The 9,336-nt window shown below is 49.9% G+C and overlaps 1 protein-coding gene across 5 annotated transcripts in view; it reads left to right on the top strand.

Annotated features, from left to right (window-relative positions):
• The window catches only part of SLC6A1 (solute carrier family 6 member 1), a 45,514-nt gene that overhangs the window by 26,764 nt on the left and 9,414 nt on the right, over positions 1–9,336 (top strand). For all 5 annotated transcript variants that reach the window (XM_023218380.2, XM_023218381.2, XM_023218384.2 and 2 more), the window contains 7 exons: positions 466–575; positions 2,538–2,670; positions 5,680–5,814; positions 6,004–6,107; positions 6,466–6,590; positions 7,905–8,017; positions 8,390–8,521. In XM_023218380.2, the coding sequence (XP_023074148.1) occupies positions 466–575; positions 2,538–2,670; positions 5,680–5,814; positions 6,004–6,107; positions 6,466–6,590; positions 7,905–8,017; positions 8,390–8,521 (852 nt within the window). The remainder of the gene's footprint in view (positions 1–465; positions 576–2,537; positions 2,671–5,679; positions 5,815–6,003; positions 6,108–6,465; positions 6,591–7,904; positions 8,018–8,389; positions 8,522–9,336) is intronic.

Raw genomic sequence — 9,336 nt, 5'->3', positions numbered from 1 at the left:
TTTATCAAAATTTAAAAATGAAAGAAAACAAAAAGTGAAACCCGCCTCACAGGGTTCTCGTGAGGATTAAGGAGCAGATATGTGTAAGGAACTTAGAACTGCGCCTGGCAGAGAACAAGCCTGTAAGTGTTTGCTGGTGTCGTCGCAGTGAGAGTGAGATGGGCAAGATCTCTTGCCCAAGGTCACATGGTGGGGAAGTAGCCCCGGCTGCAGCTTGGAAGGCTGTTTTCATAGTGAACAGGTTGAGGTTCAGATCTCAGCCCTGGCACTTAGTAGCTATGTATTCGCAAGCAAGTAACTGTCCCTCTCTGATCTGTCAAATGGGGATCATAATGCCTAGAGCTGCTGGGATGGGGAGGTGTGAGGAGGCTTGGGGACCATGAGGGTGGGCAGGGTGCACTGGGACCACGCATGCCAGCCCCTGGGAGCCCAGCGGGATGTGTCCTCATGACTGTGTCCTTGCAGACACTGCCGTGGAAACAGTGCGACAACCCCTGGAACACGGACCGCTGCTTCTCCAACTACAGCATGGTCAACACCACCAACATGACCAGCGCTGTGGTAGAGTTCTGGGAGTGAGTATGGGGCTGTCAGGAGATGGCAGGGACGGGGAATGTCAGCCAGGGGCTACGGTCATGTGTCACATGACATTTTGGTCATCAGCGGACCACATATACAATGATGGTCCCATGAGATTATAATACCATATTTTTACTTTACCTTTTCTACATCTAGACATGTCTAGCACAGAAATGCATTGTGTTACAGTTGCCTACAATATTCAGTACAGTCCTGTGCTGTATCGGTTTGTGGCCTAGGAGCAATAGGCCACACCATATGGTGTAGGAGTATAGCGGGCTACACCATCTAGGTTTGTGTGAGTACACGCTATGATATGCACACAACAACAAAATTGCCTAACAACACATTTCTCAGAACATATCCCCGTTGTTAAGTGACACATGACTATACTTGCAGAGTTGTGGCAGGGCAAGGGCTAAGGCAGCCACAAGGGATGCTGAAAGCCTTTTCTCCCCACAAAGAGTTGGACCATAGATGGAGCCATAGACACACAAACTCTGACCCTTGATAGCGAAGCCTAGCTACCCACAAAGCCACGGTCTAGCAGGGACAATACGTTCCCCAACATCTCTGCCTCTAATCTCCTGCCAGCGCTTCCCGGTGATCGAACTCAGCTGGAAGCCAGAGGGCAGGGGACCAGATAATGTAGCCATAGTTGTCAGAATCCTGGGGCCTGGCACAGAGTGGTCAAGGGGGAGAGTGGATCAGAGAGGCAAGTGGAGGGGAATAACCAGCATAGCCAATTAGAATCACGTGGAGAGGTCGATCATATCCTGATTCATCCTGAAAACCAGCCCAATCTACTTACGAACCTAGAGTCACTCGGAATAAACATGCACACACTCCGGCCATAGTGAAGGCCATGCTGATTGTATCTTCAGGGGAGTACTCTGTAGAGATGTGTGTTGGGGGGCACTGATGTGACACAGTGAGGTGCTGGGGCCCAAATCTCTCTGGCATGAAGGAAGCATCCATGCTGGACAGCTCTGAGGGATCCAGGAGCAGTCTAGAATGTCCCAGAGTACCTTGGATAAGCTCCCAGGAGGCACTGTTCTCAGGCAGCGTCAGAATCAGTGTTGCCTGATCTCTTCATGGTGCAATGTCCGTGGTTACACTGTTTCCTTACAAATAAAAATCAAATTCTGCTCCGGTGGGTTCTGCTTTCCGGCAGCTCCCACATGCCGCTCTCAGGCATGTTCGAACTTTTCATTCAGCCATTTATTCAGTAAACACTTCTTGAGCTCCTACTATGTGCCAACTGATGACAGGCACAGACGTGCAGACAGGCAATGGCACCACCAGGTGGCCAGTGCAGAGAGGAGGGAAGCACAGGCAGCTGGGCTATGGGGACCTCAGGGAGGCCCCTGGACCAGCCCAGGTGGGGAGTGGCATCTAGAGGAGAAAACTGCAGGGCAGGCAGGTGCTGGAGAGGAACAGTGTGATAAAGGCTGGGAGGCAGATGAGGTCAGGCCAGGCACCGGCAAGCAGGCTGCAGTAAGTGCTGAGAGGAGAGAGAGATGCAAGGGCCTTGAAAGGCTGGCCAGGGAGTTTGGGCTTCATTCTGAGAACAAGCGGGTGCTATTCATTGCAGTAAGCAGAGGAGTGACATGATCAGACTTGCAATTTAGAAGGCTTTCTGGGGCTGGAGAGGGGACAGAGGAACACTGAAGGCAGCATCCCGCTAGGAGACCACCGGGCCATCCAGATGAGCAGTAGTGGTGGCTGACCAAGGCCCTGGCAGGTCCTGTCCTCTTTGATCTCTTGACCAAACAGCACTTTCTCCCGATTAGTATAATGGGCCTCGCTCCCCAGCTACCTCTTGAATCACGGTGATGACGCTGTCAGCACAGTTCCAGGGCGGGGATATCGTCTGTGGCCATGCCCTGGGCACCGCTTGATCTCTCCAGCTCCCACCAGCTCTGTGTGACTTTCTCCTCCCTCCACTGTTTGACTAGGCGCAACATGCATCAGATGACAGACGGGCTGGATAAGCCAGGTCAGATCCGCTGGCCATTGGCCATCACGCTGGCCATCGCCTGGATCCTTGTGTATTTCTGTATCTGGAAGGGTGTCGGCTGGACTGGAAAGGTAAGGGATATATGTGCACAGTGGGGACAGGAGGGCACTGGATAGACGAACAGGTCTACAAAGGAAGCTCTGCCCACAACTCCCAGGAGTCCCATCTAACCCTGAGTTAAGCAGGTCCCTTCATCACTCGGTGTGTCAGTTTCTTTTACTGTAAAATGGGAATAATAACATTACCTTACCTTTTAGGGTGGTTATAAGGATGAAAGGAAATAGTGCGAGTCAGGCACACAGCACAGTGGGAAGCTCACAGCGAGTCCCATGGGATTCTACTGGGCCCAACAGAGTCAACTCAAAACAGAGGGCAAATGTTGCTCCTGGACTGTTGAACAAACTTTCCCAGAGCATCTGCTCTGCACCAAGCCTTGTGCTAGGTGCAGAAGCTCCAGAGATGACAGCTTCACATCCTGACCCTTGAGGAACAGCAGAGATGAATAGGTGAATGGTTAAAGACTCAGGCTCTGTGTTAAGCAGTCCATGATTTCAGATCCCAACCTCACCATTTACTAGCTGTGAGCTCAGGCAAGTCATTTTGCCTCACAGATAAGTATAATTATGAGCCCCGTTTTACAGAGAAGGAACTCTGTAGAAACTGAACTCAGAAACTGAGTTCCTTCTCTGTAAAACGGGGCTCATAATTATACTTATCTGTTGGTTTATTATGATAATCAGATGAGGTGGTGATTTTGTCAAGCACTCAGCGCCTAGCAAGGGGGGGTTGTTATTGCTCGTTTTTATTATCAGCAAGTGCAGAGCAAACGCCAAGCTGGGATGTCCAGCCCAGGGACACCCGGGAGGTGGAAAACTGGCCTTACTCCACCTCTTTTCCCTTTCAAGCCCTACCCCAGGAGCTTAGGGAGAGAATATAGCAGAGTCTCTCACTGGCCTTGACCTGAAGGGAACCCAGAGGGCAAGTGTATTGTCTCAGATCTTATGGCAAGTCAAGGGCAGAGAAGAGATTTGTACTGAATAAGCCAGGAGGCGGGAAGGTCAGAACTACCCAAGAAGTGGATGCAAGGTTCTAGAAGCAGTAGTAGAAATGAACCAAGGAGAACCTTAACAAATTCCACACTTGGCAGAGTTGATGAAAAGCAGCCCTAGTTCCATCTAGTAGGAACTTCTGGGCCCAGTGGGTTCTCAAATCCAAGGCTGGTGTAAAAATCTCTCTGATCCATTCCTAGGACTAAGGATGCCAGAGGAGGGCACAAGTGTCTCCCAGTCTGACTTTCGGGGCAGAAAAGTGTAGGGCTTATGGGCTATGGAAGGGTTTGAATCTCAGTCCCTGAGCTTCTAGCTGTGTGCACTTGAGCAAGCCGTTCACCTCTCTGAGCCTCAGTCTCCTCATCTGTTCAATGGTCACAACAACAGTACCTTACAGGGTTGTCACAAAGACTGAGGGAGATGAGTAGAATGCTTAGCATATGCCTTACACATAGTATTAATTATAATCATTTTGGAGTGGTAATTAGAGTTCCTGCTACATTAAGAGACTGGCCACTTCTTGGGGACAGAGAGTAGGGCCCCCTCACTGCATATATTGAGGATGTCAACCAATCCATCCACAAGCATTTATTGAATACCTACTATGTGCCTGGCTTCTGAACACAGAAGGCAGGGGAAGTACGAGACGGAGGCGACATATTATAAGCCTGCAGTATGTCCCCATGTGACTGACCTTTCTGAGCAGTGGGTGTGACTGTGCCTGTTTCCAGACAAGAGAAAGTGAAGCTAAGAGAAAATACGACATTGACCCTAAGTTACACAACTCGTGGGTGACACAGATGCCTTTGAATTCCCTTTTCCTAGCTCCAAGTACAGTGGGTTTTCTCTTGGATTGTGGCTGCCTTCCTTAATCCTGCAGAATCTCAGGGTCAAGTCATGGAGGTGAAGCTAAGCTGGTGAATTGTCCATGCTGACCGGGAAACAGGCTCACATTAGACTCTGAGATACAAAGGTCATTGAACTTGAACATTGCTCTTCCACACTAGTGAGCAAAGAAATGCAATTTCAGACAATGATGATCAATTTGACAAAAAATAATTGTTTAAATGATGATACCCAGTGCTGGTCTTGTGACAGGAAGACACTCTCTGTAATACCAGGTGAAGTTCCATTTCTTGAAGGCAACAAGGTAATACGGATCAAAAACCCGTGATGAATTTGTTCCTTTTAACTCAGTAATTCCACCTCTAGAAATTTTTTCCCAAGAGTGGTATAATAATTTTGTAGCTGAAGATACAGGGGTATTTAATGTGGTATTATTTAGAGTCACATAAAATTGGAGGTAACCTAAACGCGTAACAGTGGGGAAACTTAAAAAGAGAGTGGTAAGACCTTCTGAGGGACTGTTTTGTGTAATTAAAATGTCAAATTGTTCATGAGGCAATAAAACAATGTTTAGTAAACAAAATGAGAAACAAACCTGTATGTATTGTGTTTTGTTTTTTAATTCTAAACATGTTACATGGAAAGGCAAGTACCTAATTTGAACCTCATTTTGTGAGAAAATGTGATTACATCTGCAAAGGAGAATTTCAGAAGAGCATTAAAGTAGGAACATCCATGCATTTATATGTTCACCAGACAATTATTGAGTGTCTACTATATACGGTGGACTGTTCTAGGTATGGGGATGTGAACAACACAAGCCTTGCCCCCCCACATAACTTACATTCTAGGTGCTGGTGAAGGGAACTTTCATTTTATGTGTGTGTGTGCATATGTAATTTAAAAGTTTTCCTGTCACCACATGCATTACTTGGATAATTTAGAAGTCAAAAAATAGGACGAAACAGGGGAAGGGAAACACCAAATGTGAGCTGGTTGGCTCAGACTCCAAGGAGGAGCTTCAGAAAAGTGGCCAAGGAGAGCAAGGATCTGGGAAGGCTTCCTGGAGTTGGAAGAACTGGAATCAAGCCAGAGCCACAACAGATATGGATGTAGGGGAAATGGGGGAGGAGGAAGCAAGGGTGTACAGGAGGAGGCGTCACCTGTCACCCACTTTCCTCCCAGGTGGTCTACTTCTCAGCCACATACCCCTACATCATGCTGATCATCCTGTTCTTCCGCGGAGTGACGCTGCCCGGAGCCAAGGAGGGCATCCTCTTCTACATCACACCCAACTTCCGCAAGCTGTCTGATTCTGAGGTGAGCGCTCCTCCCGGCCTGGATTCTGAGCCACCATTTAGCAGCTTTGAGACAAGCTTTTACATCTTTCTGACCCTCACTGTAGACCGGGTTTGTTGCCAGGGAGACCCGGTGGGCATATGGAGAAGGCCCTGGTGAGCCATGGCTATGGTGATTACTGTTGACGGTCTTTGATAATTCTGCCTACAGGTGTGGCTAGATGCGGCGACCCAGATCTTCTTCTCATACGGGCTGGGCCTGGGGTCCCTGATCGCTCTTGGGAGCTACAACTCTTTCCACAACAACGTCTACAGGTTGGAGAGGACAGCTGTGGGAGCCCCTTTATTCCTGGCCGAGCCCCTCGAGTCCGCACCCCACACTCATGTGTTAGGGCCCTCTTTGGCCACTTTGCACTCTTAGCTTAACCTCTCCCTGAGCCAGTCCTTTGTGTCACTCCTTCTGGAGACACAGACTTTCCTGTTGTCCCCTTTTCCTGACCCCGATCCTCTGGTTCTGCCCTCCCCTAGCTTGCTCTTAGGGCCTGTGCTTCTGGGGCCCAATGTGTAGCCCTGTTCCCAGCTCCCTCCTCCAGGCCACCCCTTCATAACCACAGCCAGCAGCTACACTGTCTGCCAGTCCTACCCTCCTGACCCCACCCCTCCCTCTCTCCAGGGACTCCATCATCGTCTGCTGCATCAATTCGTGCACCAGCATGTTCGCAGGATTCGTCATCTTCTCCATCGTGGGCTTCATGGCCCATGTCACCAAGAGGTCCATTGCTGACGTGGCGGCCTCAGGTCAGTGCAACACTGTGTGGGGCCGGGCTTCTGGCGTGGGGGCACTAACCACGCTGGCCTTTGCCATCATCACCATTACACCACCACTGTGGCTCACTGGCCTTGAGCACTCCCTATGTGCCAGGCAATGCACTGAGCATTTTACATGGACTGTACCTGTGATTCTTCTCAACACTTTGCGATACATGCTATTGTTAGCCCACTACATAGATGAGAAACTGAGACTCACCTCCTAAGGGCATGGAGCTAGAAAGTGGCAGATCTGGAGTTGGAGCCCAGGTCTGGCTGACTCCCAAGCCTGGATTCTTAGTCTCTTGGCTATACTGGCACATCCAGCACAAACCTGGACATTTTAGGGAGAAGATCCACTCTTGCCTTGGGGGTATAAACTTTGGCTCAATTCAGATATGTTCATCACCATACTACAAAGACCCCCAAATCCATGCTTTTGTCTCAGCTCCAAAAATGTTCTCACCAAGTGGGCCATGCCAAGTCTGCTCACCACACAGTCATCAATGCCATAGAACCCAAGGAAAACCCCAGACAGCCCTTCTCTGCACAGCCAGGCAAGCAGCCAATGGGAGGAACTCGCTGTGTTCAGGGCAGAGGCCCCTGAGGCTCATGGAGGCCACACAACTGGTCCCTTGAAGAAGTGCGCTGGTCCCATGAAAGGAGCATTCTCTGCTCCGGTTCTAATCTCCCCTTCAAGGGCAACCGCCATCTCATTTCTCTGCAACTCCCCAGCCATTCCACCACCCCCATCCAGAGCCAGACAGGGAGCTTACAATGTCTTTCCTTCTCATTCCAAGATTTCCTGATCTCTTAGACACCTGCACCAAATACTCAAACGCAACACATGCCAAACAAGTCTCCAAAGCTTTTTCCTCCGCTGTGCTCCCCATCACAGAAGGGTCTCACCAACCAGTGCCCAGGGTGGAGACCTCAGCATCATCCTGGACTCTTCCCTCACCCTCACCCTGCAAGCCAGCTGATACTAGGACCTGCCCCTCTGCCCCCCACATCTCTATCTGGTTGCCTCTCTGCACCTGTCCCCACCACTGGCCAGGCCATGCTGTCCCCCCTCCAGATGATGGCCACAGCTCCTCACTGGTCCTCTTGTCTCTGGGCACAATTACTATGGCCCCTCATCCCCCACCCTCTTTCTGCATCTGGAAAAAGGGGCTGAAAACACTCACTTGAAAGGTTACTCTGAAGATGAAATGAAATAAGGCTTAGAAAATGGGCAATGTGCTGGAAAGGCTGTAGGTGCTGAGTACCTTTTATTTTTCTTGTTTTTTGCCCTTCTCTGTTCAGGCCCTGGGCTGGCGTTCCTGGCATACCCAGAGGCGGTGACCCAGCTGCCTATCTCCCCACTCTGGGCCATCCTCTTCTTCTCCATGCTGCTGATGCTGGGCATTGACAGCCAGGTGAGGGCGCCCCCTGCACCCCAGGAGCTTCTCCACCCCCAGACTCCTCAGTCCCTGAGTAAGCAGGGAGAGGAGGCCACTCTTAGGCTGCCAAGAAGATGACCAGAAATTCCAGGTCCCTAGAATGTTCCACTGCATGAAACTTCAGGGAACAGCTCAGCCACCTTCTCCATTTTCCAGAAGGGGAAACTGATGCCCAGAGGGAAGGGATTCTCCTGAGGTCACAAAGTGAGTCACAGGCAGAATCAGGCTGAACCCTGGGCTCTCCTGACTCAGTGCTGCTGGGCCTCCCATCCTTCCTTAGAAGGTCAGGCTTTGGGTGGATTGGGGCTGGGGCTGCTGTAGGTGGCTGACCTCTGTTCCCACCTGAAGTTCTGCACTGTGGAGGGCTTCATCACAGCCCTGGTGGATGAGTACCCCAGGCTCCTCCGCAACCGCAGAGAGCTCTTCATTGCTGCTGTCTGCATCATCTCCTACCTGATCGGCCTCTCTAACATCACTCAGGTAAGCTCAGTAAGCACCTGGCACTCCCCCAGCACTGCCCAGGGCCTCCTTTCCCCTCCTTTGTTGTATCCCACCTTTCCTGCCTTCATTGAGCATCATCTCTGTGCCAAGCTCTGGGCACATTAACAGTGAGTCAGATGGGGTCCCTGCCCTCCAGGGGCTCCCAGGCTAGTGGGAAACACAAACATTGAGCTAGGACATACAGGACAGAGCTAGAGAATGAAGCACCTAACTGGACTGGGGACACCAGGGACTGCTTCCTGGAGAAGAGGATGTAGGAATTGAGCTTTGAAAGGCCCACAGAAGGCCGGACGCGGTGGCTCATGCCTATAATCCCAGCACTTTGGGAGGCCAAGGCGGGGGGATCACCTGAGGTCAGGAGTTTGAGACCAGTTTGGCCAATGTGGTGAAACCCCATCTCTACTAAAAATAAATAAATAAATAAATAATACAAAAATTAGTCTGGCTTTGGGACAGGTGCTTGTAACCTCAGCTACTCAGGAGGCTGAGGTAGGAGAATCACTTGAACCCGGGAGGCAAAGGGTGCAGTGAGCTGAGATCACACCATTGCACTCCAGCCTGGGCAACAAGAGCAAAAAACTCTGTCTCAAAATAAAAGAAAGAAAGAAGAAAGAAAAGAAAGAAAGAAAAGAGAGAGAGAGAAAGAAAGCAAGCAAGAAAAAGAAAGAAAGAAAAGAAGAAAAGAAAGAAAAAAAGAAAGGAAAGAAAGAAAAAAAGAGAGACAGAGAAAGAAAGAAAAAGAAAAAGAAAGAAAGGAAGAAGGAAAGAGAAAGAAAGAAAGAAAGAAAGAAAGA

The sequence above is a fragment of the Piliocolobus tephrosceles genome, chromosome 2 (genome assembly GCF_002776525.5).
Source record: "Piliocolobus tephrosceles isolate RC106 chromosome 2, ASM277652v3, whole genome shotgun sequence".
Classification (NCBI taxonomy): Eukaryota; Metazoa; Chordata; class Mammalia; order Primates; family Cercopithecidae; genus Piliocolobus; species Piliocolobus tephrosceles.
This window is presented reverse-complemented; position numbering and strand designations above follow the sequence as displayed.